Below are 27,576 nucleotides of genomic sequence, written 5' to 3'. Positions count from 1 at the left end.
TATTTTGCCTACCAATGTATCAAATGCATGTCTGGTGCCCCAGGAGGCCAGAAGAGAGTGTTGATCCCTTAGAACTGGAGTTTATGAGCTGGGAATTGAACCCGAGTCTTCTGCAAGAACAGCTAGTACACTTAATTGCTGAGCCATCTCTCTGACCCACATGTTATCTTTAAATAAATTTAAATGTATTTTTCAACAAATTTACTTAGAAGAAATTCACTTAAAAATAAGCACAGAGGATTTAAATAAATAAATATACATATTCACACACTCTTTACCAGTTCATTTAGAATCTTGGAAGTGCTGGATGCATTTTTCCGCCTGGTTCTCAAGGCAGGAGGGGAAACAACAAACTGAGATGATAAATCTGACACCAATTCTTTCAGCTGGGCAGTGGTCTCCATTTTTTCAGCTAAAGACAAGTGGAAAACAAAACATTTACCTGTAACTATGAATGGTTTAAACAACACGAAGGCAACCATATGTCCAGCAGCAAAAATCTTGGAACAAATGATGCACATTAGAAAGACAAAAACATCCCAACAAAGAAACCAGCACATACAGTTATTACCCCTGTCAGGAGACAAAAACTAGGGTGAAAAAAGTTCCATTATCATCTAAGTCAACCAAATGTTCATAAATATTTTAGGTTTCAAACTAAATGATACCACAACATAGAGCTGGGACTCCAGACACTACAAACTGATTACTCAGTACTCTGATCCTAGCTCCTCTCAGGGAAGTATGAATCCCATGACAGTGCAAGTCTCCATTTCTAGAGGAGATTTTCTTTACTTTTCTTTTTTCTTTCTTTCTTTCTTTTTTTTTTTTGGTTTTTTGAGACAGAGTTTCTCTGTGTAGCCTTGGCTGTCCTAGACTCACTTTGTAGACCAGGCTGGCTTCGAACTCGCAGCGATCCACCTGCCTCTGCCTCCCAAGTGCTGGGATTAAAGGCATTCACCACCACTGCCCAGCTAAAGGAGGTTTTCTTTACACAGTGAATTTTACTTGCAAGAGCAATTTCATTTGCAAAGAAAAGACTCAAAGTTCAAAATCTCTTTCTAGCTACCTTGTTATGAGCTCTGTATTCTAGTCAGGTGGGCAACATAAAAATTCATGCCATAGCAGGGCAGTGGTGGCACACGCCTTCAATACCAGCACTTGGGCGGCAGAGGCAGGTGGATCGCTGAGTTCTAGGCTGACCCTGTCTACAAAGCGAGTCTAGGATAGCTAAGGCTACCCAGAGAAACCTTGTCTGAAAAAACCCAAAAAGTTCATGCCATAAAAGCAGAAAGTTAAGCTGAAAAATAGTAGAAGGCTATAACACAGATGAGGACTAGTTTGACCACTCCCTAACTGAAGCATACAAAATAAAATGAAGAAGTAAAAGTAATGGGGAACTAGCTAAGAGGAGGAGGGGAAGGAAAGAGTAAGGGAGGTGGGCTGAATAGGATCAAAATACACTATGTACATATATGAAAATGTGAAATGAAATCCATACACGTAATAAATACATCTAATAAAGACATTTAAAAAAGAAATTTATTCAAAACATACAATTAAAAAAATGTGTACCACTACTGGGCACAGTGGCACAAACCTGTGATCCCAGCACTTGGGGAGACAGAGGTAGGAAGATTGCTATGAGTTCGAGGCCAGCCTGGTCTACAAAGTGAGTCTAGGACAACCAAGGCTACACAGAGAAACCCTGTCTCAGGGGCTGAGGGTGGGGGACATGACTTTTTAAGCAGTGTCTTCATAACAATGGCATTGTGATTATGAAAGTGGCAAAGTGCTGTGTGTCAGAGATTACATGCCAGAATTTGGACTTTACTAGCTGTGCCTCAGCTAAGAAAAGAACAGGACACAGGTGGCAATTATCTCAGTGTGTGATGGAACAGAGGGTCAGAACAATCTGATGCATATAACAAGTGCTTTATAAGAAGTTGTTTGGAGCCGGGCGTGGTGGCACACACCTTTAATCCCAGCACTCGGGAGGCAGAGGCAGGCGGATCACTGTGAGTTCAAGGCCAGCTGGGTCTACAAAGGGAGTCCAGGACAGCCAAGGCTACACAGAGAAACACTGTCTCAAAAAACCAGAAAAAAGCCGGGCGTGGTGGCGCACGCCTTTAATCCCAGCATTCGAGAGGCAGAGGCAGGTGGATCGCTGTGAGTTCGTGGCCAGCCTGGTCTACAAAGTGAGTCCAGGACAGCCAAGGCTAACACAGAGAGACCCTGTCTCGAAAAACCAAAAAAAAAAAAAAAACAGAAAAAAAAAAGAAGTTGTTTGTACAATAGCACACACACATAGACAGACACAAGGGCAGACAGACACGAATAGGCCAGCTGACCAACGTCAGACGTCAAATCCTGCTAGTATGCCTTTTGCAGGGGATGAAGGCCCAAACCTATAGTTCCAGCAAGAGTTAAGGGCAAGAAAATAACAAGTTTAGTGTACAGCTGGCCTGATTATATCTCAAAACAGAGCAAAATACCACTGCTACTCACCAAACCAAAAACCAAACCCCATCCCAAACTATGCCTCTCTCTGTGCATTCTTGTGTGGATGAAGGTCAGAGGACAGCCTCGGGTGCTGGTCCCCAATGCAGGTCTCTCACTGGAATTTTACCACAATAAGGCCAGGCTAGCTGGTCCATGAGCATCCTGTCTCCCTGACATCTCATCATTGTTGGGTGTGTGTGTACCGTGCAGCCTTTTACATGGATTGTGGGGATCTGAACTCAGGTCTTCAAGTTTGCTAGTCAAATGCTTTACTGACTGAGCCATCTCCCCAGCCCACAAAAGCTATGGCTCCTAACAAGAGAGAGAAAGCGTTAGTTGCATCGGGCCACTTCACCACCAGTTCAGAAGGGGCAGAAACTACACTTCAGGCCACCAACAGCAAGGCACCTTCTGTTAGAAGTACACATCTGAATACACAACTTTTTTTCTAGGCTGCCTGGAGAAACAATAATGTTGGCTTTCTCAGAGCACCTCAGTCTCCACTTAAGCGTCTTCATTTATTTCTAAGGCCTAAGAAGAGAAATGTAGCTAGGTGGCAGTGGCACACCCCTTTAATCCCAGTACTTGGGAGGAAGAGACAGTTGGATCTCTGTGAGTTCAAGGCCAGCCTGGTCTACAGAGGTAGTTCTAGGGCAGCCAAAGCTACAGAGAAACCCTATCTTGAAAAAAGCAAAAAGAAATTTAAGAATTTAGTATTGTGTTCAAAACTATCTGGCTTGTTCTGTTTCTCCTACATGCCTCTTTTAGGGCATACACAAAATTTATTATCTGTGAGACAATGCCTCATCTATCTTTCCAAATTTCTGGAAACATTTTGACAATCAGTACTACTTAGGATTAAGAAGTAAAAAATTACAAAGACATACCCAGCATGGCGCCCAAATGATTCCATCGTGGCCAACTTCAAACAAAATGAAGTTCTGATTCTCACATACCGTATCCTCAATACCCCCAGCTACCTAAAGTAAAGGTGCCTATTCTAACACAGGAGCCCTCAAACATGAAAATATCTTAGAGGAGGACACTTAAGCACCCATGGAGTATTAGTGAGATGAAAGGCCACATGTGACAAAGCCCAGAACTACACTGCCATATATGATTAGGCATTTCAAGACTGAGTAACTGGGGACTGGGGAATGACTTGGTAGATAGAATGCTAGCTGTGCAAGCATGAGAACCTCAGTTCAGATCCCCAGTTATTATTTAAAATGCTGGACAGGGGATGGAGAGACGGCTCAGAGGTTAAGAGCACTGATTACTTTTCCAAAGGAACTCAGTTCACTTTCAGCAACCACATGGTGGCTCACAACCATTTATAATGAGATCTGGTGTCCTCATCTGTCCTGCAAGTATATAAGCATGCAGGCAGAACACTGTATACACAGTAAATAAATAAATCTTTAAAATAAAGTAAAATGCCGGACAAAGTGGTAAGTGTCTACATTCTCAGTGCTGGGAGGCAAAAACAGCAGGATCCTGAGTGTCTGCTGACCAGCCAGTTTAGCCAATTGTTCCAGGTTCCTTGGGAGACAATGGTGTCCAGACAAGCTAGTGAACCTGATCAACGCATACTCCTTCCCTGATAGCTGAGAGTGATCATGACGTAAGTATGTATTTTTCATACCAGGTCTTGCCATATAGTCCAAGTCGGCCTTGCTGCCTCAGCCCCCTCGGCACTGGGATACAGGCACACACCATGCTTGGCTCATTCTACTTATTCTTTATGACTGCTAAGACTATCCATGTACTAGAGCATATATTTTATTATCTAATGTTCTATGATAGATGTGTAATGTTTTAACAGTAAAACAGCTATACAGAAAGGTATGTTAAGATGACAAAGAATAACTGAGGTGTTGTGTTATTCTAAATCAGCACAACAAGGGGCCGGAGAGATGGCTCACCAGTTAAGAGCACTGACTGCTCTTTCAGAGATCCTGGGTTCAATTCCCAGCAACCAACAGAGCAGCTCATTACTGTCTGTAACTATTGTTCCAGGGGATTCGACAACCTCTACACAGACATAAATGTAGTCAAACACCAATGTACATAACATAAAAATAAACTAATAGAAAAAAATTTTTTTTTAAAAATTAGCGTAACAAGAATGTTATTTTTTTATACTTCAAGTACTGCCTGGCTCAAAAGACCTTTTCTTAAAAAAAAAAAAAAGTTATATTTGAAAGGAAATAAAATTAAGTCACTTAGATGTAAGACAGAATGAAGAGAAACAGGACAAATAAACCCTGTGTCAAAAGGACTATGAGATACAAAAGGCCACCCAGAATCTCTGGATAATCTGAAGACTGAAATCTGAAAATCAACAGGAAACAAACCTTTAGATCAACTTATCTGAGGGCTTGTTTTTGGGGCATGTTTTTAAAAAAAAAAAAAAACTTTTTAAAGGGAAAAATATCTAGTGCTTCAAATAAAACAATGGGCTCAAACAGTGCTTCTTAAACAACCAAATTTTTAGGCTATACACTCTAAATAAGATAAAAATGAATAAAATTAAATACCTTTTGTTTTCTTTGGAACTTTCACTGAAGGAGGAGAAAACAAAGGCTCAGTGTTGGGCTCAGAGAGTTCCGTCAACAACATGGTCTTTCTAGACCTAGTCCTTGTGCTCTGGGAAGATTTAGTCACAGCAGCCGTGGCAAGCAAGCTTCCTTCTAGGCCTGCAGGCTTTCTGTGGGCTGTGTCATCTGCCAAGTCTGATATTCCTTTTGGGCGCTCATCTGCGGTCTTTGTACGTTTTTTCTTAGAAGTCATCACTATGGCAGCTTCCTCATTTGGCACTAAAATGGATTTTTCTAAAGCACTTACATTTCTAGTTGGGGTATTTCGTGTAGATCTTCGGACACTGGGACTGTCTTTCTTCTGGGGACTTGTTTTAGCAGCTTCTGGTGGAACTATTTTCCTTGGCCTCCCACATTTCCTAGGTGTGGCAGGCACAGCAAATCCTGCTGGAAGAGGCAACTGGGAGGAATCAGGCTTAGGCTCCTCTAACACACTAACTTCTTTCTCTCGGGCCCTTTTGCGTTTTAGAGGCAGTTGCTGGTCACTGGGTTCCTCATCTTGTTTATGTTCCGTATTTTGAGAATCTTCTAAATTAGCACTCCTCAGCTTTCTGCTAGTTCTACCACGACTTGCTGTTTTACTAACTTTTAGATCATTAACAATTTCTGCACTTTGCTCACTTTCTACAGATTTCTTAAATCTTCTAGGAGTCCCTTTTCTAAGAGAGGAAAGCCTGCCTTCTGTTCTAGAAGGTGTTTCTTCAGTTGCTGGCTCCGGCTCCACAGCAGCAGAGCCTGCCAGTGCACCCTGGCTGACTTCCTTTTTCTTCCTTCCTCTCCTACGAGGGGGAGGACTCTGAACTGTCAGCTGGTTCTCAGGTGCTCCTTTTATATCAGAACAGGTATTTTCAGAAGACTCATGAATTTCTTTTATTTTTCTAGTTTTCTTCTTGGGAGTAGCAGTTGCTGAGGACTCCTGTTCTGTTGTGACGTTCAGGGTTAGGGCGTGCTGCCTTCTTGTGCGGGTTCTAGCAGAAACCACGTCATCACCCAGACTGGTATTTACAGTCTTTGCGCTGGCTTCTTGAACAGTCTTCAGTGTAGATTTTGTTATCCTGGAGGAATGTGTAACCTTTGGGCTTATTAATGCTTTGTCTTCATGAACAACCTGATCTGCTGCTGATGAAGTTGCTTCTTTACTTCTTGTGTCTTTAATTACATCCAACAAATTTTCTGCAATTGCCACTTTAATTGGTTCAGGGACATAGGGTAAAGTCTCTACTTTGTGGGATTCTTGGTCACCAGGTACAACAGATGGCAAATTGGTAACATGCTCTTGTTTATCGGGTTCCACTTGGGACACAGGTTTTTCCTTGGATGCTTTCAATAACATGTTAGGTGCTGCAGAGTCACTTGCCTCAACTTCTCCTTCTTCACCTTCCAATATCAAGGTAAAGTTACTCTGAGCCACAAAAAGTTCCCCATCTACTTCAGCGATGTCACATTCAGTGGAGTCTTTATCATCAGGCAAGTCACAGAACTGCTGCTCAATAGTGTCAACATTACACTGAAGTCTATGCGTTCCTGAGGGATACAACTCGCTAAATGTTAGATTCTTGGTCTCCTCTTCTGAATTTTGAACAAGTTTTTCCCGTCCAATTAGCTAAAATGAATTAAAGATAAGAAACTAGTTAACAAATTACAAAATACATTTTGACCTAAAGCACACAGGATTTTAATGACCATCTCGCTCTTTGTGTATCTTTTTAAAAATACAAACTAGACTTGACTTATGGAATATGCTAATGTTTACTTCATGAAATAGCCATTTAAGAAATGAAACCAGTTAAAGTAACTACACAGAAAAAAGACACTTGAGATTATGGTTGGAATTAAACTAGAAATCCCATATTTCCTTAGCTAAAAAGATAGTATTAACAAAATCTTGAAAATCATTATGCTAACAATTCTAAAATTAAAGACTTGTTTTTTAATCCAAGAAAAAACTTAATCAGAGAAAAGGAAATAACCCCAAACAATAATTCCCAAATTACCTAACTATGCACACTTTTCTAAACAGCATGATCCCCATAAGGTTGAAGAACAATTCACCTACATAAGCTCCCTTGGGCTAGACTCAATCTTCTTCCCTTTGCTGGGGCTGCATAAACCATGAAATTCCTAAGGCTTTCAAGTTCAGTACCTCTCTTGCAAGGGTTTGGTGGAAGAAGGAATGGTCCTTGCATTTACCTTTTGGTAAGGGAAGGGGAGAAAAAGGAGGAGGTAGAAAGTAACAGAGAGATCGCCTGACCAAGAAGGTAGACATCATCACCCACCTAGACAAAGACATTTTCCCACTCCCCAAATAGTGAGCTCATAGGCTGGACACAACTCAGAAATGAGGAGTCCCCAGGACTTGTCCCAGTTTTGTTAGCCTCCGAACTGAAGGAAATTTAATTCCATTTATTTCAGGGAGATGAATTTATAAATTAGTAAACTCCTCAAGTTCCATACAATTAGATTTTCATGACTAATTAGAATGCTTAGAAGAATCGGCTTTTAATTTTAAATTCATTTACTGACAGCGAAAGAGACTTGATAAAATTTTAGGAAAACAAAGTTCTATCAAGTACTAAAAGAAACCCTCTCTGGTGTCTTTCTCCCACAGATATGCAGGGAGATCCTGTTTCATTATATTCACTTAACACATATGGAGTATAAATGTCTCAAGTAGTTATTATGTTTACTGAAAGCTAAAAAAAACAAAAAACAAAAAACCCCAAAACAAAACCAAACCAGAATCAACTTTCCATTTACAGCAAATGAGCAAAAAAGTAAACTCCTACGTTGTGGCTTAATATAATCTTTCGGTTTTTTTCATAAAAATCAACCTCTTAAAAGTTTGTGTTTTTATATCCCAAACATAATTATATGCTTATACTTATTTTTTGAGAGTTTTATGTTGTTTTCAAATGAATACATTACATTTAAATGGTCATCTTTAAAAGCCCAACTATACTAAAACTTATAAAGCATTAAAAAATTAATATTTTTACATGAATTTCTTGAGTATCAGGAGGGCTGGCAGAAACTTGAGGCTTTTCTTCTGATAAGCCAACATTCTCTTCAAGTACATCAGCTTCTATCTTATGATCTTCTTTTGGGTTTAATGTAAGTTTCTGGTCAAGGCTACATTCAGAGATAACAGGGCACTTAGAGGAGTTGGGCCCAGAGCTTTCACCATCTTCAACTATGTTAACAAGAGCTGGAAAAACAAAACAAAATAAAACAGAGTAACTTCTTATATTTCAAAACAAAAAACCTGACTCATATAATTCAGGAAGGAATGGATTACCCAGAGCTGAGAGTATTTTCTTAGTAAGCTGCCAGAAGGTTTGTACTGTCTCAAAGAGGACGATCTCTCTGCGGCCCAGTATCAGATGAAACACTATGTGCACGCAGCCCACAAAGGCACACGGGGGAGATAAACTTCACACCTGAACCACACTGGCTTTTCAGAACTGGAATACAATTCTTGCCATCACTGTCAAAGTTTACCATGATAACTAACTACTCTAAGGGGACTCAGACTTCAGACGTCTTCTTGGACACCTCATAATTTTATGGCCCACTTAAAAAGGATATCCCTTTCGGTTTTCTTTTTGTCTAAGTGTTACATTACTATGAGGGTTGGCATTTGTGAATGACACAAAACACAATATCCTCAAGGGGGCAAAAGATGTCTATGTTTAGCCTAATTAAATATGCCTATACTTCTTATGGGGCTTGTATTCCTAGAATGTAAATATTAGTACAATGAGAGATGATTTATACCTGTGTTTGACACTATAACACACCTCTCCATCAATACACCAAACTATGTTTAACCAAGAAAAATGACACCCACTGAAGGGGAAAAAAAAGTCAATAACTGACAAAAATATTGTGATCAAATGTTTACCAAAAACTAGTTTATCACATTGCAGAACACCCTTACTCAATGGCAGGATACATACAGTACCCAAGGACAGAAAAACATCCTGTCCTTATTACTGACATGGAAAAAAAAAAGTCTTAAATATTTTAAATTTAAATGTTTTTTAAAAATAAAATATTGATTAAGTACTGATGATGTAATCATATTTATAATAGCAGGTATTTTACATGAAAATAGTATTTATCAGAGAAAAGATACCTAGGAGTAGCTTAGTCTTTCAATTAAGTACAGACCTGAGTTATGAACCCAAAACAGTCTCATTCAGATCTGACCATTCTGTAGTTTCCTTACTATTTCCTCTTGCCAAAGCATAACAACAAAATCCAGGAAGAAGACCACTTAAATACCATCCTCACATTAAAATTTTGATGTTTAATATATTTGTTGATTTCCCTAAATAAGCTGATAATTTATTTTGCTATTCTTTTATGTTCCAAAGAAAAGCACACCCACAAAATTTATTGAGATTCCTATTCTTAGAGTCTCTTTTGATAGCTGATATCCTCAAAATACCTTTACTCCATGGAGGCTGACCAGAGGAGAAGAACAGAGAAAAGAAAAATCTAATAATATTTTAAAGTACTGATTCAAAAAACTAAATGATACATACAATCATTGTGGTCTGTTCTAAGATTGGAGGTTCGGCTTTCAATAGACACCATTTCATCCAGAACCGATGCCTTAGGTCTTGAGGTTGGGGGTTTCCTTGAGAAACAGAAATGCACACTTGAGTGTATGAGACTCCACCCTCTCCTCTCTACCTGCTACTTTGTTATGAAAACCAAACCCCAGAAACCACTAAGTTTTATAAAATGTACACGAGAATTAGAAACACTTGGTAGGCTCAGCATCAGCACTTTAATGCTAACTGGAAATACTATGATAAATGACCCAGAATGGACAACAAATGAAAGTAATTTATAAAATATCCTAACAGGGATCCATCCCTGGCTTTCCCCTAAGTCCCATCTAAAGCATGCTGGGTTTTAAAGATCGGACAAACACTACATTCCCAAGAGAGCAGTCTCTGAGTACACAAACATTTGCAAGTATTTGTGAGATTATCCTGATTAACAATATTTGTAGCAATGATGACTAATACCCAAAAACTGAATCTCCACAACCTACCCCATAAATAAGCTTGGCCAGGTGGTGTCTTTAATCCCAGCACTCTAGAGGCAGAGGCAGTTGGACCTCTGAGTTCAAGGCCAACTCTGGTCTACAGAGCCGGTTCCAGGACGGCCAGGACTATACAAAGAAACCCTACCTCAGAAAAACCAGAACAAACCAACCAATCAACCTAGCTTGCCAAAAACTGATATTCACCTGGATTCTCATTGAAACCAACTCTCTCCCACCCCCTTTTTTGGTTTTTCGAGATAGGATTTCTCTGTGTAGCCTTGGCTGTCCTGGACTGGCTTTGTAGACCAGGCTGACCTTCAACTCATAGTGATCTGCCTGCCTCTGCCTCGAGTGCTGAGATTAAAGGTGTGCACCACCACCTCAACTTTTTTTTCTTAACAACTGTTTTTTTTTGATTACTGCAACTGCCCATCAAACCTACAGAAATAAGTAACATTAAGTTTTTTTGTAAGATAAAAAAATTACAAAAGGAAAATCCTTTATTTCTCCTATTCTTTTTGTTTAAGTCCTGGAAGATTCCAATCATTCAATTCTTATTCTAAGCAAAAATATGTGACTCAGTTTGATAGAGGTGACAATCCAAGTTTCGTAGATTGTTTTTTTTCTAGACAGGGTTTTCTGTGAAGCCTTGGTTACCCTGGACTCACTTTGTAGATCAGGCTGACCTTGAACTCACAATGATCTGCCTGCCTCTGCCTCCCGAGTGCTGAGATTAAAGGCCTGTGCCACTATGCCCGGTACACTTTTGGGTCTTCTATTACACCCAAATAAAGAATAAACTGTCTTAGGTGAGGACACAGCCCGGAGGGCACCGGGAACGTAACAATTGTACCTTCTGTATGTTCCCTTTTGTGTGTGTATGTGTGCATGTGGAAGCTAACTTCAGATGATCCAGTCTCTCATTAAACTTGGAGCTCAGTGACTGACTGATCTGGGAACCAGCAAAGCCTTGGGATCCTCTTGTCTATGTGTCTAGAACCAGTATGTGTGTGGCGCGCGCGCACACCCACACCCACGCTGGTAACAGAACATAGGTTCTTAAATGACAGGCCACCTCTCCAGCCCCAACCTACTTTTAAAATGTCTGTTTGTGGGTGGGCACGTGAGGATGTCTGAGGAGGATGGAGGCATCAGACCCCCTGTAGTTGGTGTTATTGGCAGTTTTGCGCTAACTGCTGCGAGTGCTTACAATTGAATTTGAGTCCTTTAGAGGAGCAGCATACCCTCTTAACCAACAAGTTATATATCTCTAACCTCTTCATTTGTTCCCATAAACTTACCCTTCACAGACTGATGACACACAAAGAGAAGCTTCAACTCTTTGAAGAGGGCTTAAGCGATTGAATTCTGAAACTCCTTCCGCTGCAACTTCTACTGTGCCTGTGAGCCATACACACAAGGCCATGTTAAACGTCTTACCATCAGTCTTTAAAATACCCCCCCCCCATTTCTGTCTGACACTGCTTAATATTGTAGAAATAACTAATAAAGACACTTCTATGCACATTCTTATCTAACAGTGCTCATTTAAGCATTTTAGTGGTGTGCAGCACATTAAACAAGAAAGCAGCACAAAAGTCTAGGCACATTTACTTATGAGCCAAATCCTAAAGTTCTTAGAACAATTATTGTCTATGGTTGGTAAAGACACCACAGTCTAAATAAATTTAGTCACCTGTTACAAAACCTTCATTCAGCCTAGGCCAAAACCACCAAAGTATCTACTTAAGGCACAATTTTTTTTGGTGGGGGTGGGGGTGGGGGGCTGTAAAGTCTCATACATCTCAACTATTATGCAGCTGAGGAGGACTTTGAACTTGGTTCTCAGGCTCCTACCTCTTAAGTGCTGGGACTGAACCCAGGGCACTTTGATGCAGGTTAGGCAAGCACTCTGTACCTTAAGCTACATCCACCCCCAGCAAAATGACAGATTTTTATTGTATGCATTTAGTTTCACAGATCTAAGGAAATACCAGTACCTTTCACAAACTTGCTCAAAAAATTTTAATAATGTAAAATAGGGATTCGATCCACCAATTCTAAGCCAAGTCTGTCTGATGCTAAATTGGACCCCATATCCCAGAAGAGTAAACTAAATTGCATTTTAAGTGTCTGTCAATATAAACCACACCTCTCTACAGGATGCACAGGTAAGTCCTCTTTCTACGCACTCACTAATGGTAGTAGCCAGCACATACCCTGGGAAGCAGAAGGTGATTTTCTAATAGAGTACATACTTTGACTCAAAACAAAACAAACAAACAAAAAAACCCTTTAAATAAACAAACTGCAATCCCCACCAAAGAAAAAACATTTTCAATAGAAAAAAGATCATTAGGACAACAGATCCATGGCTTGAGACCACTTATTATGGCAGTCATGTGATTACTTCAGAGGTGAGCAGAGAGAGCAAACTAACATTCCTGTCTTCTAGCAAACAGGCTGCTAGAAAAGTCTAATACTACAGGGCTCACCCAGTTTACCAAGTGGGCACTACTGCTACTTCTTACAGTTAACAGCCGTCTACAGCGCGGCACACCCTTCCCTAAACATGACTGCTGCTGTTTTCCAAATGTCATGGCTAAATAAAAAGGGAGCATATATAAGATCTCTTGTCATTAAAGGTCCCCACCCCCCTTTTTTTTGTCTTTTTGTTTTTGGAGACAGGGTTTCTCTGTGTAGCCTTGGCTGTCCTGGACTCACTTTGTAGACTAGGCTGGTCTCAAACTCAGAGATCGCCTGCCTGTGTCTCCTGAGCTCCTGAGTGCTGCGATTACAGGTGTGTGCCACAGCACCCAGCTCACATGCCATTTTCTTTTCTTTTTTTAAAAAAAAGATTTGTTTATTATGTATATAGTGTTCCACCTGCATTATGCCTGTAGACCAGAAGAGGGCACCAGATCCCAGTATAGATGGTTGTGAGCCACCATGTGGTTGCTGAGAATTGAACTCAGGACCTTTGGAAGAGCAGCCAGTGCTCTTACCCTCTGAGCCATCTCTCCAGCCCCACAAGCCATTTTCTTAATCTGAAATAAAACTTACATTGTCTAAGACCTAGTATACTGTGAGAAAAGAATTCTTTAGCCATGACACTTTGCTATGGTACAAACTACTCTCTTACAAATCTTACTGTGGACAACAATGACAACTTTGAATATGTACAGAGCTCCTCCCATTTGTTTCCCCACAGCTGAAGGAGTACCTTCTGACTTAAACAGATCTTTATCATTATGCTTCTCAGTCTGTAGAACTGAGTCAGTAGTTAATTCAGTGGAAGTGCTTGCTGGCGTAGGGGACACAAAAATGCCATCTTCAAAGTCTTCTGGTGAGGGGGCATCATGGTATTCTAAGGAGGTCTGGTCTGATCTGGCTGAAGCAGTGCTGTCTTCTTTGCTCACATCCAGTTTCTCCAGACTTTGTGAGTGGATATCCAGGGACTCTGCAGCCACTTTCTGATGGCCCTTTGCAGGGATATCCAGAGGAAAATACATATTTTTATCACTGGTCTTCATCCATTCAGTTTCTGCTGGGGGTGCACATTTATGGAAAGATGCACTAACAAATGCTTTTGTATTACGGTCATCTGCAGCCTGTGATTATGAAAAGAAAATTAAAGCACTGCAGTCCCATGCGATCCATCCTAATCATAACCACCCACCCTTTCCAACTTCGCAATTATATACTAAAACTTATTATTGTTAACATTTCTCTAAATAGTAACTTATCACTGATTAAAACAAAATACAATGTATAGGACAGGTGATACAAAAATTATCAAGTGGGTAGATTTCTATTAATAGTAACTAAAGTGGGACTACACAGACACCTTATCTATACATAACTGGGTAAGAAAAGCAACAAGATACTGGATGAAAACCAAACCATTAGGAGTTATATGTCTATATAGTGTCATTTCTGCCAACAAATACCCAAATATGTAACTTCTCAGGCCTCTTAAGAGCATAATAGTAAAACACACACACACACCCTTCCCTCCCCCACAAACTATTTTACTTTACCTATAGAAGATATATATTAGCTCGGCCCATGTTCTAAAGGTTTCTTTCAGGGCTATTTTGTTGTTTCAAGAATATCCACAAAATTGCATACAAAAAAATCTCAGTTATGTTAGTCAAACTTACTCGATCAGCCCAGTGTGTGCTCATGCCTTCTTCCATGAATGAAATCCTAGTTTCTTTAGATCTACAAGGTGGAGTGAGAGATCTTCCAGGTGACAGAGAAGGAGATGCTAAAGGTGTCGTTCGAAGACCAGACCTAAGGATGGATGGAGGAGTAAACTCGGCAAATCCAGAAGAAGTAGCTGACAGAGCCAAAGACTTCGCTTTCTACAATAAAGAGCAAAAAGAACCTTGTTATTAGTGTTTTTAAGTAAGTTATACAAGGGCAGACAGTAATTTCAAAGTGTATGCACTTCTACCTCCAAAAACCACAGAAAATTTTATCAGATTGGTAGGAAAATACAAAATTCAACTGCTTCTTGTTCAATTTACAAGACAAAAAGTATCTTTACAATCTTTCTAAAGGCCCTGACTGTCTCCTCTTTAAATAGTGTGACTCTTTAAGTAACACTTCTAAAATAAAGTGAGTAAAGTAGGTGAGAGAATCGCATATGACTAGAACCAATGTTCATGAATTATAGGAGGCTGAAGTAAATAATTCACTTTAGTGTTTTACAAATACGAAAGGATTACAAATTCAAGGCCATTAAGAGCTTTGCCATACTGTTCCAATCAGTCCCAGTCCAGCCTGGAATACTAGTGAGACCCCGCCTCAAAAAACCAAACTAAACAAAAACAAACAAACAAACAAACAAAAAACCCAAACCAAAACTCTAAAACAAAGGAGCCTAAGACACCATATGCAAAAATACTTGGAAAATGAAAAATGTATGTCAATTACTACTACTACCAGTCATCACAAGTGTGTATCTGTTCTCTTCCTAGTTAGTAATTTATCAACAACATGGAAGGAAAGCCATTTAAAGATCATTTGATAACAGTAGTTCAAAGTAAAACAAGTCAAAGTAAGCCCAAAATCAAAGTATTTGGGAAAAAACAACAACAACAACATAATGATCACCAGCAATGGTTATATACATATAAATAATATAATTACTAGAAACCTAAAAGTATTTAAAAAAGAACAACTTATGATAATTGTATACAGACTTGCATTAAAACACTGAATACCAGGAGTATAATGGAAACTGCTTAATTTGTCTGTGTGATGTGAAAAATGCTAATACCTTAGGACGCTAGACAAGTAATACTAACCTTAACTACAAGAGGAGTTTCAAGTAAAAGTAACTCTGAAGGCCTGGAAGTGTTCTGATGTGGCCTTTTTAACTGTGAACTTAATGGCAATGAACTGGATAGCAGACACAATGGAGATCTTGTAGGACTTTGCTGAATGAACTCCAAACATTGAGAAGGCTGGGGGATAGGATGAACAACCAAATCAAGCAATCTGTAATAAAACAGAAATAGATAAGAAAAAAAAAATTAGTAACTTAAAGAAGATATAAAGATTAAGTTCAAAACTCATAGCCAGGCACAGTGGTTACAAAGCAAATCCGGGACAGCCAAGGATACACAGAAAAACAAAACAAAAAACCCACAATTACTCATATTTGTGTGCTCACTATTAAACTCTATAACATGTAAATTTAATTTTAGGCAAGTTAATATAGCAAAACTGCCATCATTAGTTTAAAAAATCTGAAATTCTTGGGGCTGGAAAGATGGCTCAGTGGTTAAGAGCACTGACTGTTCTTCCTAGAGGTCCTGAGTTCAATTCCCAGCAACCATCTATAATGTGATCTGATGCCCTCTTCTGGCCTGTATATGCAGGCAGAGCACTACATACATAATAAAAAAAGGGCCGGGCTTGGTGGCGCACGCCTTTAATCCCAGCACTCAGGAGGCAGAGGCAGGCGGATCACTGTGAGTTCGAGGCCAGCCTGGTCTACAAAGCGAGTCCAGGACAGCCAAGGCTACACAGAGAGACCCTGTCTCGAAAAACCAATAAATAAATAAATAAATAAATAAATAAACAAATCTGAAATTCTTTAAAAAGCAAAAGAATTAGACTTGTAGACAACAATTTAAAAACGAAAGAATTCCAATTGCCCACCTTCAATTTACATGTGATTTAAATGTCCAGGTCATCTTCAAGGTCACACACCATAGGGTGGGCTACTCACACAGGCTGTTCTTACTATGTTTCAGTGACATATGTGTCAGGCCTAATCCTGTTGCCTTTGCCTTACAAGTACTAGGATTATATAGGCATATGCCATAACTCCTAATTTTTTGTGATAAAACCAGCATCATTGATGGGTGGTGGTGGTACATACCTTTATTAATCTCAGCATTAGAGAGGCAGAGGCAGGAAAGTTTTCTGAGGCCAGCCTGATCTTACAGAGTTAAATTACAGAACAGCTAGGACCAGAGGAGCCCTGTCTCAAAAAACAAACAAACAAACAAACAAAAAAACCCCAACCGACTCCCCACTCACCCCCCAAAGCATTTTACTTCCTCCAAAATGCAAGGGCAACTTCAGCTGAAAATGCTTAGACATGTGACCTGCTTTGCTGCTGCCAGAAATAAGAACCCTTAGGTGATGTATTTTCTTTGGGATCCTAGTCTTTACTTTCAACTTTTCACTGTTAGAGGGGACACCAAACTATTCCTCAGTGGGCAAATATTTGTAGAAACCATTCCCGTACCCCTGCCAGCATTTGGGAGGCAGAGGCAGAGGCAGGTGGATCTCTCTGTTCAAGGCCAGCCTGGTCTACAGAGCTAGTTCCAGGACAGCTGGGGCTGCAGAGGGAATCTCTGTCTTAAACACCCCCCCCCCCAAACAAAAAGTTACAAAGGAAATGCATCATACTAGGTCTTAGGATTCCCTCAACTTTTTTGGTGTACCAAGAAAGAATGGACTTTCTAGTATATAAACCAAACAAATGGAAGAAAACAACATGAAACCCTTTTGAGAACGTCAGAGTGGACTAATAGCACCTATGCAGTCCTACTTCTTCAAAAGATGGTCCATTGTGCATTTACTTTCTGTCCAAAAATGTAAATCAGTATGAAAAATACAGAAGTGGGGAATGTATCACAGCTTTCTGAGAAGGCACATAACCACAGTTAATAGGATCTCAGCTTTCCGAGTTAATACAGCTTTCTCATTACAATGGAGAGCTGAAACTCTTAGGTTCGGTTTTCCAGAGGATCTCACTGCCTCCTGCAGTGCTGCTAAGTTAAATGGACCAGTGCAGTGGCCTGTTGGAAACAATTACAACCGCTGGAAAAGACATCTCATGAGGCAATAGAAACCATCTAAGGAAACTCAGCCCCAAATTAAGTCCTTTCAAACTTTCAAAATATGCCCAATTATGAAAGCTCCAAACATCTTTGGTTTCAACTGTTTGTTATAAACTTATGCCAAGTGACTTGTTAGTATAAAAACTCGGTTTTAATTTGAATAAAATGAGTATAACTTCTGACAAAACAGCTAAAATTGTATTACTCAGAATAAAAATGTTAGTAACGATGGTGACTTATTTTCAATTACCCAATGTTCTTTTTCTTTCTTTTTTTTTTTTAAAGATTTCTTTATTATGCATACAATGTTGTATCTGCATGTATACCTACACACCAGAAGAGGGCACCAGATCTCATAAATGGATTGCTGTGAACTGAACTCAGGACCTCTGGAAGAACAGACAGTGCTCTTAACCTCTGAGCCATCTCTCCAGCCCCCAAATGTTCTTAAATATATACTTAAATCACAATTTCATTTTTAGTAAGACTTTAAGAACGAATTATTTAGGTAAGATAAAATATTACTACATCTAAGCAACACAAGACACTTTAGTAGGCCCAGAGGAAATCTTCACACAGTCAACCAAGATTTAGTAACTAGTTACAGAAACAACACTCTTTTAGAGGGCAACAAAGAAAAAGCCTGATAGTCAGTTTTCTTCGGGGTTTTAAGAGTTTGCTTATTTTCACCAGGCTTCATGTTAAGTAGACTAATAGCTGATTTATAACATCTTAAAATGACTATCCTCCCAAACTATAACAGAAAGTACCCACATTTTTACTTAAGAATTTAAAATAGTTTAAGTAAAAGACAATTACAGTTTTCTTCAAAACAATGCAAGAAAGTCTCACCTGGAAAGTCTCTGGGATGCTTTTGAAATTGGTGTTCCAACAAATGCCTCAGGAAGCTCTGGATGTGGGAACTGATGTGCTATAGGAGGTGGTTGTTCTGTTTTAGGACTACAAAAAAAAATCAATATTAAATTATTTTTCATATGGGTTACTGGCAAAATAGATTAGATAAACAACGTTCACTTTTCATTCTGTATGTCTCTGCACTATTTCCAAATAACAATAAAAACAATCACTTGAAAATGTGAAATGGTGCCAGAAAGAAGGCACAGCAGGTAAACCTGTCCCAAGGGACCAAGTTCAACCTCCAGAACCCACATGGTATAGAGAACTGACTCTGATCTCATCCACACGTGCACACAAATAAGAAAAAGTAAAATGTAAACTGAATGACAAAATAATCCCTTTTTAATACACTAACTTGAAGTTTTCTTTTTTTCTCTCTTTTTTCCTTTTTTTGGTTTTTTGAGACAGGTTCTCTATGTGTAGCCTTGGCTGTCCTGGACTCGCTTTGTAGACCAGGCCTGCCTCTGCCTCCTGAGTGCTGGGACTAAAGGGGTGCACCACCATGCTCGGCCCTAAGTTTTCATTTAAAAAAAGATTTATTATACATACAACATTTTGCCTGAAAGTACACCTGAATGCCAGGATCTCATTATAGATGGTTGTGAGCCACCATGTGGGTGGAGGGATTGAACTCAGGACTTCTGGAAGAACAGCCAGTGCACTTAAGCTCTGTGCCTGAAGTTTTCATTTTTTTATATTTAGTAATAAGTTTGCCAACAATGAGGGTGAGTTGATGGGAACATTGTTACTGTTCAGAAAACAGCACATGTAGCAGGTCTTTAAGAGATATTTTTAAAAAAAAACAAAACCAACCAACCAAACAAACAAAAACCAAGTATTTGTTGCCAGCCTGACACCTGAGTTTGATCCTGGGACCCATATGGTGGAAGGAGAGAACCGTATCTTGTGAATGATCCTGACTTCTACATGCGCTCTGGGACATGCATGCATTTCACCACACAGTACAAATTAAGTAAAATGTAATTAGGTAAAGGTAATTAAAACAATACCTATTGTAAAGTGAGACGCCATTTCTAGGTTCATGACTCGCCCACACCTCTCCAATTTTAGACAACACATTATTGATGAAAGTAGATCTTGTTAACACTGTTCCAGTTACGGCTTTCTTTGGAAATGCTGATAATGGTTTGGGTCTAGAAACTGAAAAATAAAGAATACAGGACTTAGTTGCACCTCTAACAAGGTTTTTATACAAGAAAAAAGAGAAATGTGACTGTGTAACACAAGGAAATGATGGTGATGACTTCAGGAAGGGAATTGCTCGTTATCTTTTCTCACCCAAGTGCAAGCGTTCTGCAACAAAATCTCACCTTCTTGAAAAACTGGTGATGCTGACAGATGGTAAGGCTTAGCTCGTTCAACGGCTAATTTTCTCTGGACTCTAGGTAGGATTTTCCCATACTGGTCTAATATAGAATTTCGAGTCACTGATCTTTCACGCAAACGAGGGTCCCGATCACTCTATTGAACATATGATATAAAATTTTAATCTTCATAATTTTAGGTGTTGCTACATATTTATCACTGAAATTGTAATTATGAATGTCCTATAGTATCTTCCTTCTATCTATATTTCTCCAGCTCAGACTTCATGTACCTCCTGAACTGTGTACATATTTATACATTCCAAATATCTACTACCAAGCTTTGGTATTTCACAACTAATGCAAACAATGTAACATGCTTTATGCTCCTTTCATGTGTGGGGAGTGGAGGAAGCCCTTAGCATGTTAAGCTCTGTGTGAATGTGTTGTTGACATGGCCACGGCCATGGGATATTTATGGCCTAAAGACTGTTCCTATCAAAACTAAGTAAATCTGTTTTCCTTAATCCTTAATTGTCCCAGTGTTTCAGTCAGGTCTATCCCTGGAGATGTGCTGGATATGGCATCCAGACAGACAAGCTCCCAAATACCATTTTACAGATCACGGCTCAGAGGGTGTCCTCTATGCACACAACAAGCGACGAGTCAGTGTACTCTCTGAAGTTCAGCATGCTGTGTCCTACACAACTCCTACTCTGCTGCAGTCTTCCTTTTCCTCAGAACACAATGGCACATACAAAATAATCTAAGTACTAATACCCTGTTCCCAAGAATGACCACACCAATGTGGATTCTCCAAGTTCAAGACCATGTAAAGCAAAATGACTATTAAAGTATAAGTTCTTTCTTTCTTTATTATTTTATTTTATTTTATTTTGTTTTGTTTTTCGAGACAGGGTCTCTCTGTGTAGACTTGGCCGTCCTGGACTCACTTGTAGACCAGGCTGGCCTCGAACTCACAGCGATCCGCCTGCCTCTGCCTCCCGAGTGCTAGGATCAAAGGCGTGCGCCACCACGCCCGGCCATAAGTTCTTATAATATAAGTAAAAAGGGTTTCAGTTTTCCTTATTCTCATTTTACACGATGCGACAACTTTAATCATACCGTGAGAATATTCTTCAGAGTCTGGTTTAGTTTCAAGGCAGAAATATAATTGGCACGCTGTAGATGGTGAACTAGAAGGAATTCATGATTCTGAACACTGGTACTGGACTGTAAAAATTTCACTAAACATTCCTAGGAAGAACAAAAGAGATTTGTAAACTATGAGTTTATTACCCTAAATTTCTTTAAGTTTACCCTGCTCAGTAATTACCTGCTCAGTGTCTGTAAATGGCAGCTTCAGTAAATCCTCCATTAAGCCCATCTCCTGACAAACCTCATAAGCATGCTTTAATAATTCTTCTATATTCATTCTGTTTGAGTTCTGTCGAAGTAAGTTCCAGGCCTCAACCATGCATCTGAAATTAACACCAAAGTTTCAAAAAGCTATGTAATGTGGAAAATTCACCTATTTATTGAATCTCAAAGACAATTTTCATATGCCACTTAAAAAAACTTGAAATTTTTATCGAGTACTGATACACAATGAATATTGCTAATGTTAAAAAGACAACTGGGCATCTCCCTCCCTCCCCTACCCTCAAGACAGGGTTTTACTATGTAGCTCTGACTATCCTGGAATTCACTATGTAGACCAGGTTGGCCTCGAACTCACAGACTTCTTCCTGCCTATGCATTTCCAGTGCTGGAATAAAGCTATGTTCCACTAAGCCTGGCTACAATTGGACACCTCAATTTTAAGCAGCTTTCCAATATTTAAATGTTACGTAGTAGAAAACAAAGTAGAAGCTGACAAGGTGGCAAAATCTTAAAGTGGCCTGAAAAGAACTGAAGGGTTGTGTGGTATGACAGGGAAAAGTTAGTGTACATCTGAGGGGAGCATAGCTTAGTAGTACATGATTCTGACTGATCTAAACAGCAGTTGAAGATATCAAGCACCAACTCTGAACTGTTCTGTGAGAAGTTATATCATTTGGCCGGTTGTGGTGGCCCACACCTTTAATTCCAGCACTCTGAGAGGCCGAGGCAGGTGGATCCACTGTGAGTTCGAGTCCAGCCTGGTCTGCAAAGTGAGTCCAGGTCAACCAAGGCTACCCAGAGAAACCCTGTCTCGAAAAACTTAGAAGAAAGAAAGAAGAGTCTCCCACCACCAGTCTTGGCTTCTGTGCACGTTGGCAGTGATAAAATCTGTGTCTGTGGAGATTTGAGTAAGAATGTCTCCCACAGACTCATGTATTAACATTTGGTCACTAGTTGGTGACCCTGTTTGGGGAGGTCTAGAAGGTGTGGCCTTGCTGGAAGAAGTAGGTTTGCAGCCTTGAGCTGTCATTCTCAGTGCTTACTCTCTACTTCATGCTTATGGTAAAAATATGAATTCTTAGCCTTGTGCTTCAGCCACCATAACTCCCTGCCATGGTGACTCTCTCTATTGGTTGTTATGGTCATGGTGTTTTATCACAGTAACATAACTCAATTCAGTGTTCAACTCAGATCCCATCGACAGACTTAGAGATTTACTCGTTTAATTATGAAAACTAAAATTATCTACATAAACACCAGCAAAACAATTATGGGCTGGGGGTGAGGGATTAGCACAGTTGGCAGAGCGCTTGTCTATCTAATATGAACACTTCCTGGGTTTGACCGACAGTACCATGTAAGCTAGCACGGAAGCTGGAATTGCTCCATCTGAGAGGGAGAAGCTTGGCCACGTACATAGGAAGTTATAGGACAGCCTGGGCTACATGAGATCCTTGTTTGACAAGCCTAGAGGAAGGAAGACTGGAAAAGGTCCACAGAGCATAAACAGAAGGTTGGTAGAATTGCAATAACTACTCATGACGGTGGTTACTGTGTAAGTAAACACAGCTGGGCTGGAAGTATATTCAGAGAGGCAATGCTTGCCAACCAAACGTAAGGTCCTGGATTTGTTCACAACAGTATGAAAGAACCGTAATAGACAACAAGATGCTAAAGCCATTAAAATGTTAAAGTCTTGCTTGCCTAATATTTAAAACATAAGAAATCAACAGTGTTGAAAAGAACATACATTCAATACCAAATCAGGCAACTTAGCTTAGTTTTCTGAGTAATTTTTCAAAACTTATTTTCATGTGTGTGTGCACCTGTGTGAGTTATGTGCACCATATATGTGTACAAGCCCATGGAGAGAAGAAGAGGGCACTGGATCTTCTGTAACTGGGTTATAACAAGGGGTGTGAGCTGATGTGGCTACTGAGAACTGAACTCAGGTATAAGCATTTTAAATCACTGACAGATGAGTTACCTCTCATCCTTCTGAGTAACTTATCAAATAGAGCAGGAAAAGGTCACTGAGGGCACACAAAGATTAAAACTACACAACAAGTGGCCTAATGTCTGGGACAGTATTGACAGCTTATCTGTTAATAAAGAAAATACTAACTACTTAGCAGTGTTAAGTTATAAGTTACCATGTGAATTATTTTACACAACTGTAACAGAAGTAACATATTGACGAATTGAACTCTACTTATAAATTAATTTAAAGAACAGGGAAAAGAAAAACTCAATGGCAAGTTAAGGTAATGTAGAGCATGTGGATTTATATTTTTATATCTATAACAAGAAGCTAAAATTCAGATAATCATTCAACCTGAGCTACAGAATAAGGGAGAATAATTCTACTGAACGTGAGAAGAGAAACAGGAGGAAACAACAGCTAACAGCTACACAAAAGGGATTTTCACTTCTATTGTACCTGTAAGAATTAAAGCTAAACAAGCCACAGGTAATGCTAACAGCTAGTCACCTAATTAGTATGCATTGTGGTACATACACAAATACAAATCGTAAAATTGAAAACTAAAAGCAAACATTTTAAACAAAGAAGGGGTAGTAGAGGTCAGAGGTGGGAGTCTAGCTACAAAGTCTAGTGAATGGAGACAATAAAGGCCATCAATCACTACTATCATTTGCTAATCAATTACCGCTCTGCAAACAGGTGTAGTGACATCTATGCACTTAACCCTCACATAATTCAAGTGGGCATTACTCTGATGAAATACCTCAAGAGAGGGATGATTGATTAAATAACTGGAATGAGCTAATGGTGATGAAGCTATAATATATAAATGCAAGTTTATTGGAAGCAACAGGGGGAGGGGAAGGGAAGGAGAGATGGCAGGGAGATGGGAAAAAGAGCAAAGGTGCAGTGGAACCAAAATGTCTGGTTCCACAAAGAGAGTCTCTGGGAAGGGGGCAGCCCCACCCCAAGGTAGGGGCAGGGCATGCCAGGCATGTCCTACCGCAGGACTGAACAGAGATGAACTGCATTTTACAAAGTGGTTAGCTTAACCTCTCAAATGCTGGAGTGACAAATAGGCAAAAGAAGGTGGCAATGGTTTTTTTTTTGTTTTGTTTTTTTCGACACAAGGTTTCTCCGTGCAGCCTTAGCTGTCCTGGACTTGCTTCGTAGACCAGGCTGGCCTCAAACTCAGAGATCCACCAGCCTCTGTCTCCCAAGTGCTGGGATTAAAGGCGTGTACCACCATGCCTGGTCAAAGTGGTAATGTTTATAAAGTTAAAATCTATTGAAGCCCAAAGATTATCCTCTTAAAACCTTTGTGGGTGGCATGGTGGCACAAAACTGTGAGTTTAAGGCTAACCTGGTCTTCAAAGTGACTCCAGGACAGCCAGGGCTATACAGAGAAACCCTATCTTGAAAAACCGAACCAAAACAACAACAACAACAAAACAAAACAAAACCCATCACCCAAACAACCAACCAAAAACAAACAGCAAAACAAAACCCCAAAAACACCACCTTTGTCCTGCCAAATAGTTGTTCTAATGCCATTTCCCCTATTACTGCACAGATGTGTGTGCACACATGCTATGTGTGACTGTAGGTGGGTGCTGTGTGGAGGTCAAAACAAATGTGAAGTCACTTCTCTCCTCCTACCTCTATGTGGTTAGGGTTACCAGTCTTGCGCAACAGGCATTTTTTGCTGGCTTTAGCCACCTGGTTGGTCCCAGGAGCACTTTTAAAGATTCAGTCTAATTAATAAGTAGATCTTCAATATAAGGACTACTTCATTTATATGGGATAGTCTCAGAGAAGAGGTTATTGTTTGTATATTTGAAACACTGAAATATTTTCAGCTATTTTTAACTATGATTATGCAGTCATTGAGTCTTGAATACTAGAAAGATTACTATGTGACCTAGCCTTTTACATTATGTTCAGATTCCCCAAAAATAAGTTATGGCTCAAGGACACGGTGATTAAACACTTGGATAGAGATGGAAATACATGGGGAAAAGTAATGGTGTGCTTACGATTTTATGAATAACTCACTGTGCTTTGCTTTGGTGGTTACTCTATTCTTCTCAGGAATGAGAAGTATGGATCATGCTTAGGAATGGTTTCTTGCACAATGAAGTAAGTTAATAAAACTAAAGATACTTTCCCCTGAAGGAACTGTTTTTACTTTCAAAGAAAGCAATTATATTCAGTGACATAATGTTCAATTTTTTTTGGTCTTGTTTTCGAGATAGGGGTTTCTCTGTGTAGCCCTGGCTGTCATGGAACTCACTCTGTAGACCAGGCTCACCTCCAACTCAGAGATCTGCCTGCCTCTGCCTCCTGAGTGCTGGGGCTAAAGGCATGCACCACCACACCCAGCTACATTCTCCAACTTTTTAACAACATTCAAGTCACCCTTTATCTTGCATTTATGAAGCCAGTAACTGATGGTGGTAGTGGGGCTTGCTGGTAATGAAATCTCTATGGAATACCCAGTCATCTATAGCAAGAGAAAAACACCCAATGCTGACCTCTGGCTTGTACATGTTCACATATGTGGTATGCGCGCGCGCGCGCGCGCACACACACACACACACACACACATATATATATATATGTTATATACAAATTGTACACACAAGTATACAAATAAAAACAAAAGCTCTCTCTAGGGGGAAAACCATTTGCTCAAATCTGGCTTAAGCAATAAATATGAAATCTGCTCTCTTCTTAAGTCCACAACTAACAAACTGTTCATGTAGGAGACAGTGGCCAATGTTAGCCAAGCATGTTCTTTTCTTCAAAGTACCTGTTACTTATAACATCCTAGGTGAAAGGGTCCATGTATTTGTTGCATAAAGACATTAGGTAATGCAACCAATGTAAAATTCTGTCTTTCTGTTTGCTTGAGACAGGGTCGCATGTATGCAGGGCTGGCCTGCAGCCCATAAGTCTTCATTTTCTGAGTATTGCGATTACAGGTATATGCCACTCACCTGACTTTACATATATACACCATCTATTCCGTCAGTTCCATTTATTAACATGCGAGCAAAAGCTTCTACTTTTAAGAGATACTCACCTATTAAAAAGCAGAACAGTGAGGTGAAGGACGACGTCATTGCTACTGGACACTGTTGGCTTCATTGTCTGAAGGTAGCGGAGAGCCTGTTTGTGCTCTCCCTGACTCATAAAGCCTTCGATAATCTTTGAGTGCTGCCACGATGCAGGTTTTGCAGTAACTGGGTGAAACAGAAGGTCTAAACCATTCTGCAAAATGATGAAGTGATAAATGTAAGATTTAGACAAAGTAAATTGGCTTAAAAAAAAAGGCAAGTAGTATTAAAAAGAATCACAGAAATCAAAATTAAGTAAGTTTTTTTTCCTCTTTTTTTTTTTTTTTTTTTTTTTGTTTTTCGAGACAGGGTTTCTCTGTGTAGCCTTGGCTGTCCTGGACTCACTTTGTAGAGCAGGCTGGCCTTGAACTCACAGCGATCCGCCTGCCTCTGCCTCCCGAGTGCTGGGATTAAAGGCGTGCGCCACCACGCCCGGCCTTTAAATAAGTTTAAATGTAAGCTAAAAGAAGCTAAACTATGGTAAAGTTCTAAGAGGCAAAGCTATATTATATCTTTGAGGCCTCATATATAAAATTCTTCCCACACAAATTTCATTCCCATTATCAAACGTTGTCTTCTTTGGCTTGTATCAGAACCCAAACATATCTCTTAACATAACACATTCCCAACCATCTATCTGTATGGCCCCTTCTTTAAACAGCAAGTAACCTAAGGTTCTAAATGGTATTCTTGCTTGCTTGGGTGAGAGAGCAATAGTTAAAATGTGCCTCTAGGAAAAGACAACATCTATGCCAAGGTTAATCTCATCATACATCTTTCTGGTGTAGTTAACTTACAAAAGTTTATATTCCAAGCGAGCTACTTACCTCAATGTCATTATGATCTAGCAGCCAAAATCCTTGAACTAGCTTGACTTGGCCCCAAGAAATAGCAAAGGCAGTTGGGAAAGATTCAATGGGAGTATCCATTTTGTTTGGAAAGGAATACATAATATCAAGTAGCAAATAAATGGTCTTGGGGAGGGAAAGAATTAAGGACAATAAACAAAAGAAAAAAATCCTATATATACTTAGAATAGGGGGTTTAAGAAACCTACATCTACAAGACCATTAGGGATCTCAGCCATGGATATAGTTTACTAAACACAAGCAATGGGAATCCCACGGCAACTTTATTTATCCTCTTATTTTAATGCTACAACAAAAGAATGAACAAAAACACACCTTGTTCAAGAAAACAAACAGTAAATTCAGGTAACTTGTTTTAAAAAAGCTATAGATCAAATTCAAAGCTGGCAGCTTAAGCAAATGCATCAGTATCTTTTTTTTTCTTTTAAACATTTATTTATTTATTTATTA

At 39.6% G+C, this 27,576-nt stretch overlaps 1 protein-coding gene across 4 annotated transcripts in view; it reads right to left on the bottom strand.

Moving 5' to 3' along the window:
* AHCTF1 (AT-hook containing transcription factor 1) overlaps positions 1 to 27,576 on the bottom strand; it is a 56,043-nt gene that overhangs the window by 1,721 nt on the left and 26,746 nt on the right. For 3 of the 4 annotated variants that reach the window (XM_084791613.1, XM_084791614.1, XM_084791611.1), the window contains exons 20-34: positions 27,085 to 27,231; positions 26,224 to 26,411; positions 21,108 to 21,252; positions 20,897 to 21,028; positions 19,778 to 19,928; positions 19,457 to 19,607; positions 18,381 to 18,488; positions 15,477 to 15,669; positions 14,325 to 14,528; positions 13,385 to 13,772; positions 11,463 to 11,562; positions 9,650 to 9,744; positions 8,099 to 8,307; positions 5,043 to 6,705; positions 279 to 412 (exon numbers count right to left, since the gene is read on the bottom strand). In XM_084791613.1, the coding sequence (XP_084647739.1) occupies positions 279 to 412; positions 5,043 to 6,705; positions 8,099 to 8,307; positions 9,650 to 9,744; positions 11,463 to 11,562; positions 13,385 to 13,772; positions 14,325 to 14,528; positions 15,477 to 15,669; positions 18,381 to 18,488; positions 19,457 to 19,607; positions 19,778 to 19,928; positions 20,897 to 21,028; positions 21,108 to 21,252; positions 26,224 to 26,411; positions 27,085 to 27,231 (4,008 nt within the window). The remainder of the gene's footprint in view (positions 1 to 278; positions 413 to 5,042; positions 6,706 to 8,098; positions 8,308 to 9,649; positions 9,745 to 11,462; positions 11,563 to 13,384; positions 13,773 to 14,324; positions 14,529 to 15,476; positions 15,670 to 18,380; positions 18,489 to 19,456; positions 19,608 to 19,777; positions 19,929 to 20,896; positions 21,029 to 21,107; positions 21,253 to 26,223; positions 26,412 to 27,084; positions 27,232 to 27,576) is intronic. The other variant, XM_084791612.1, reaches the window with a different exon arrangement.

The sequence above is a fragment of the Acomys minous genome (genome assembly GCF_964271855.1).
Source record: "Acomys minous genome assembly, chromosome: 1".
In the NCBI taxonomy this organism is placed as follows: Eukaryota; Metazoa; Chordata; class Mammalia; order Rodentia; family Muridae; genus Acomys; species Acomys minous.
The sequence above is the reverse complement of the archived record's forward strand: the minus strand, read 5'-3'. Positions and strand labels throughout refer to the sequence as shown.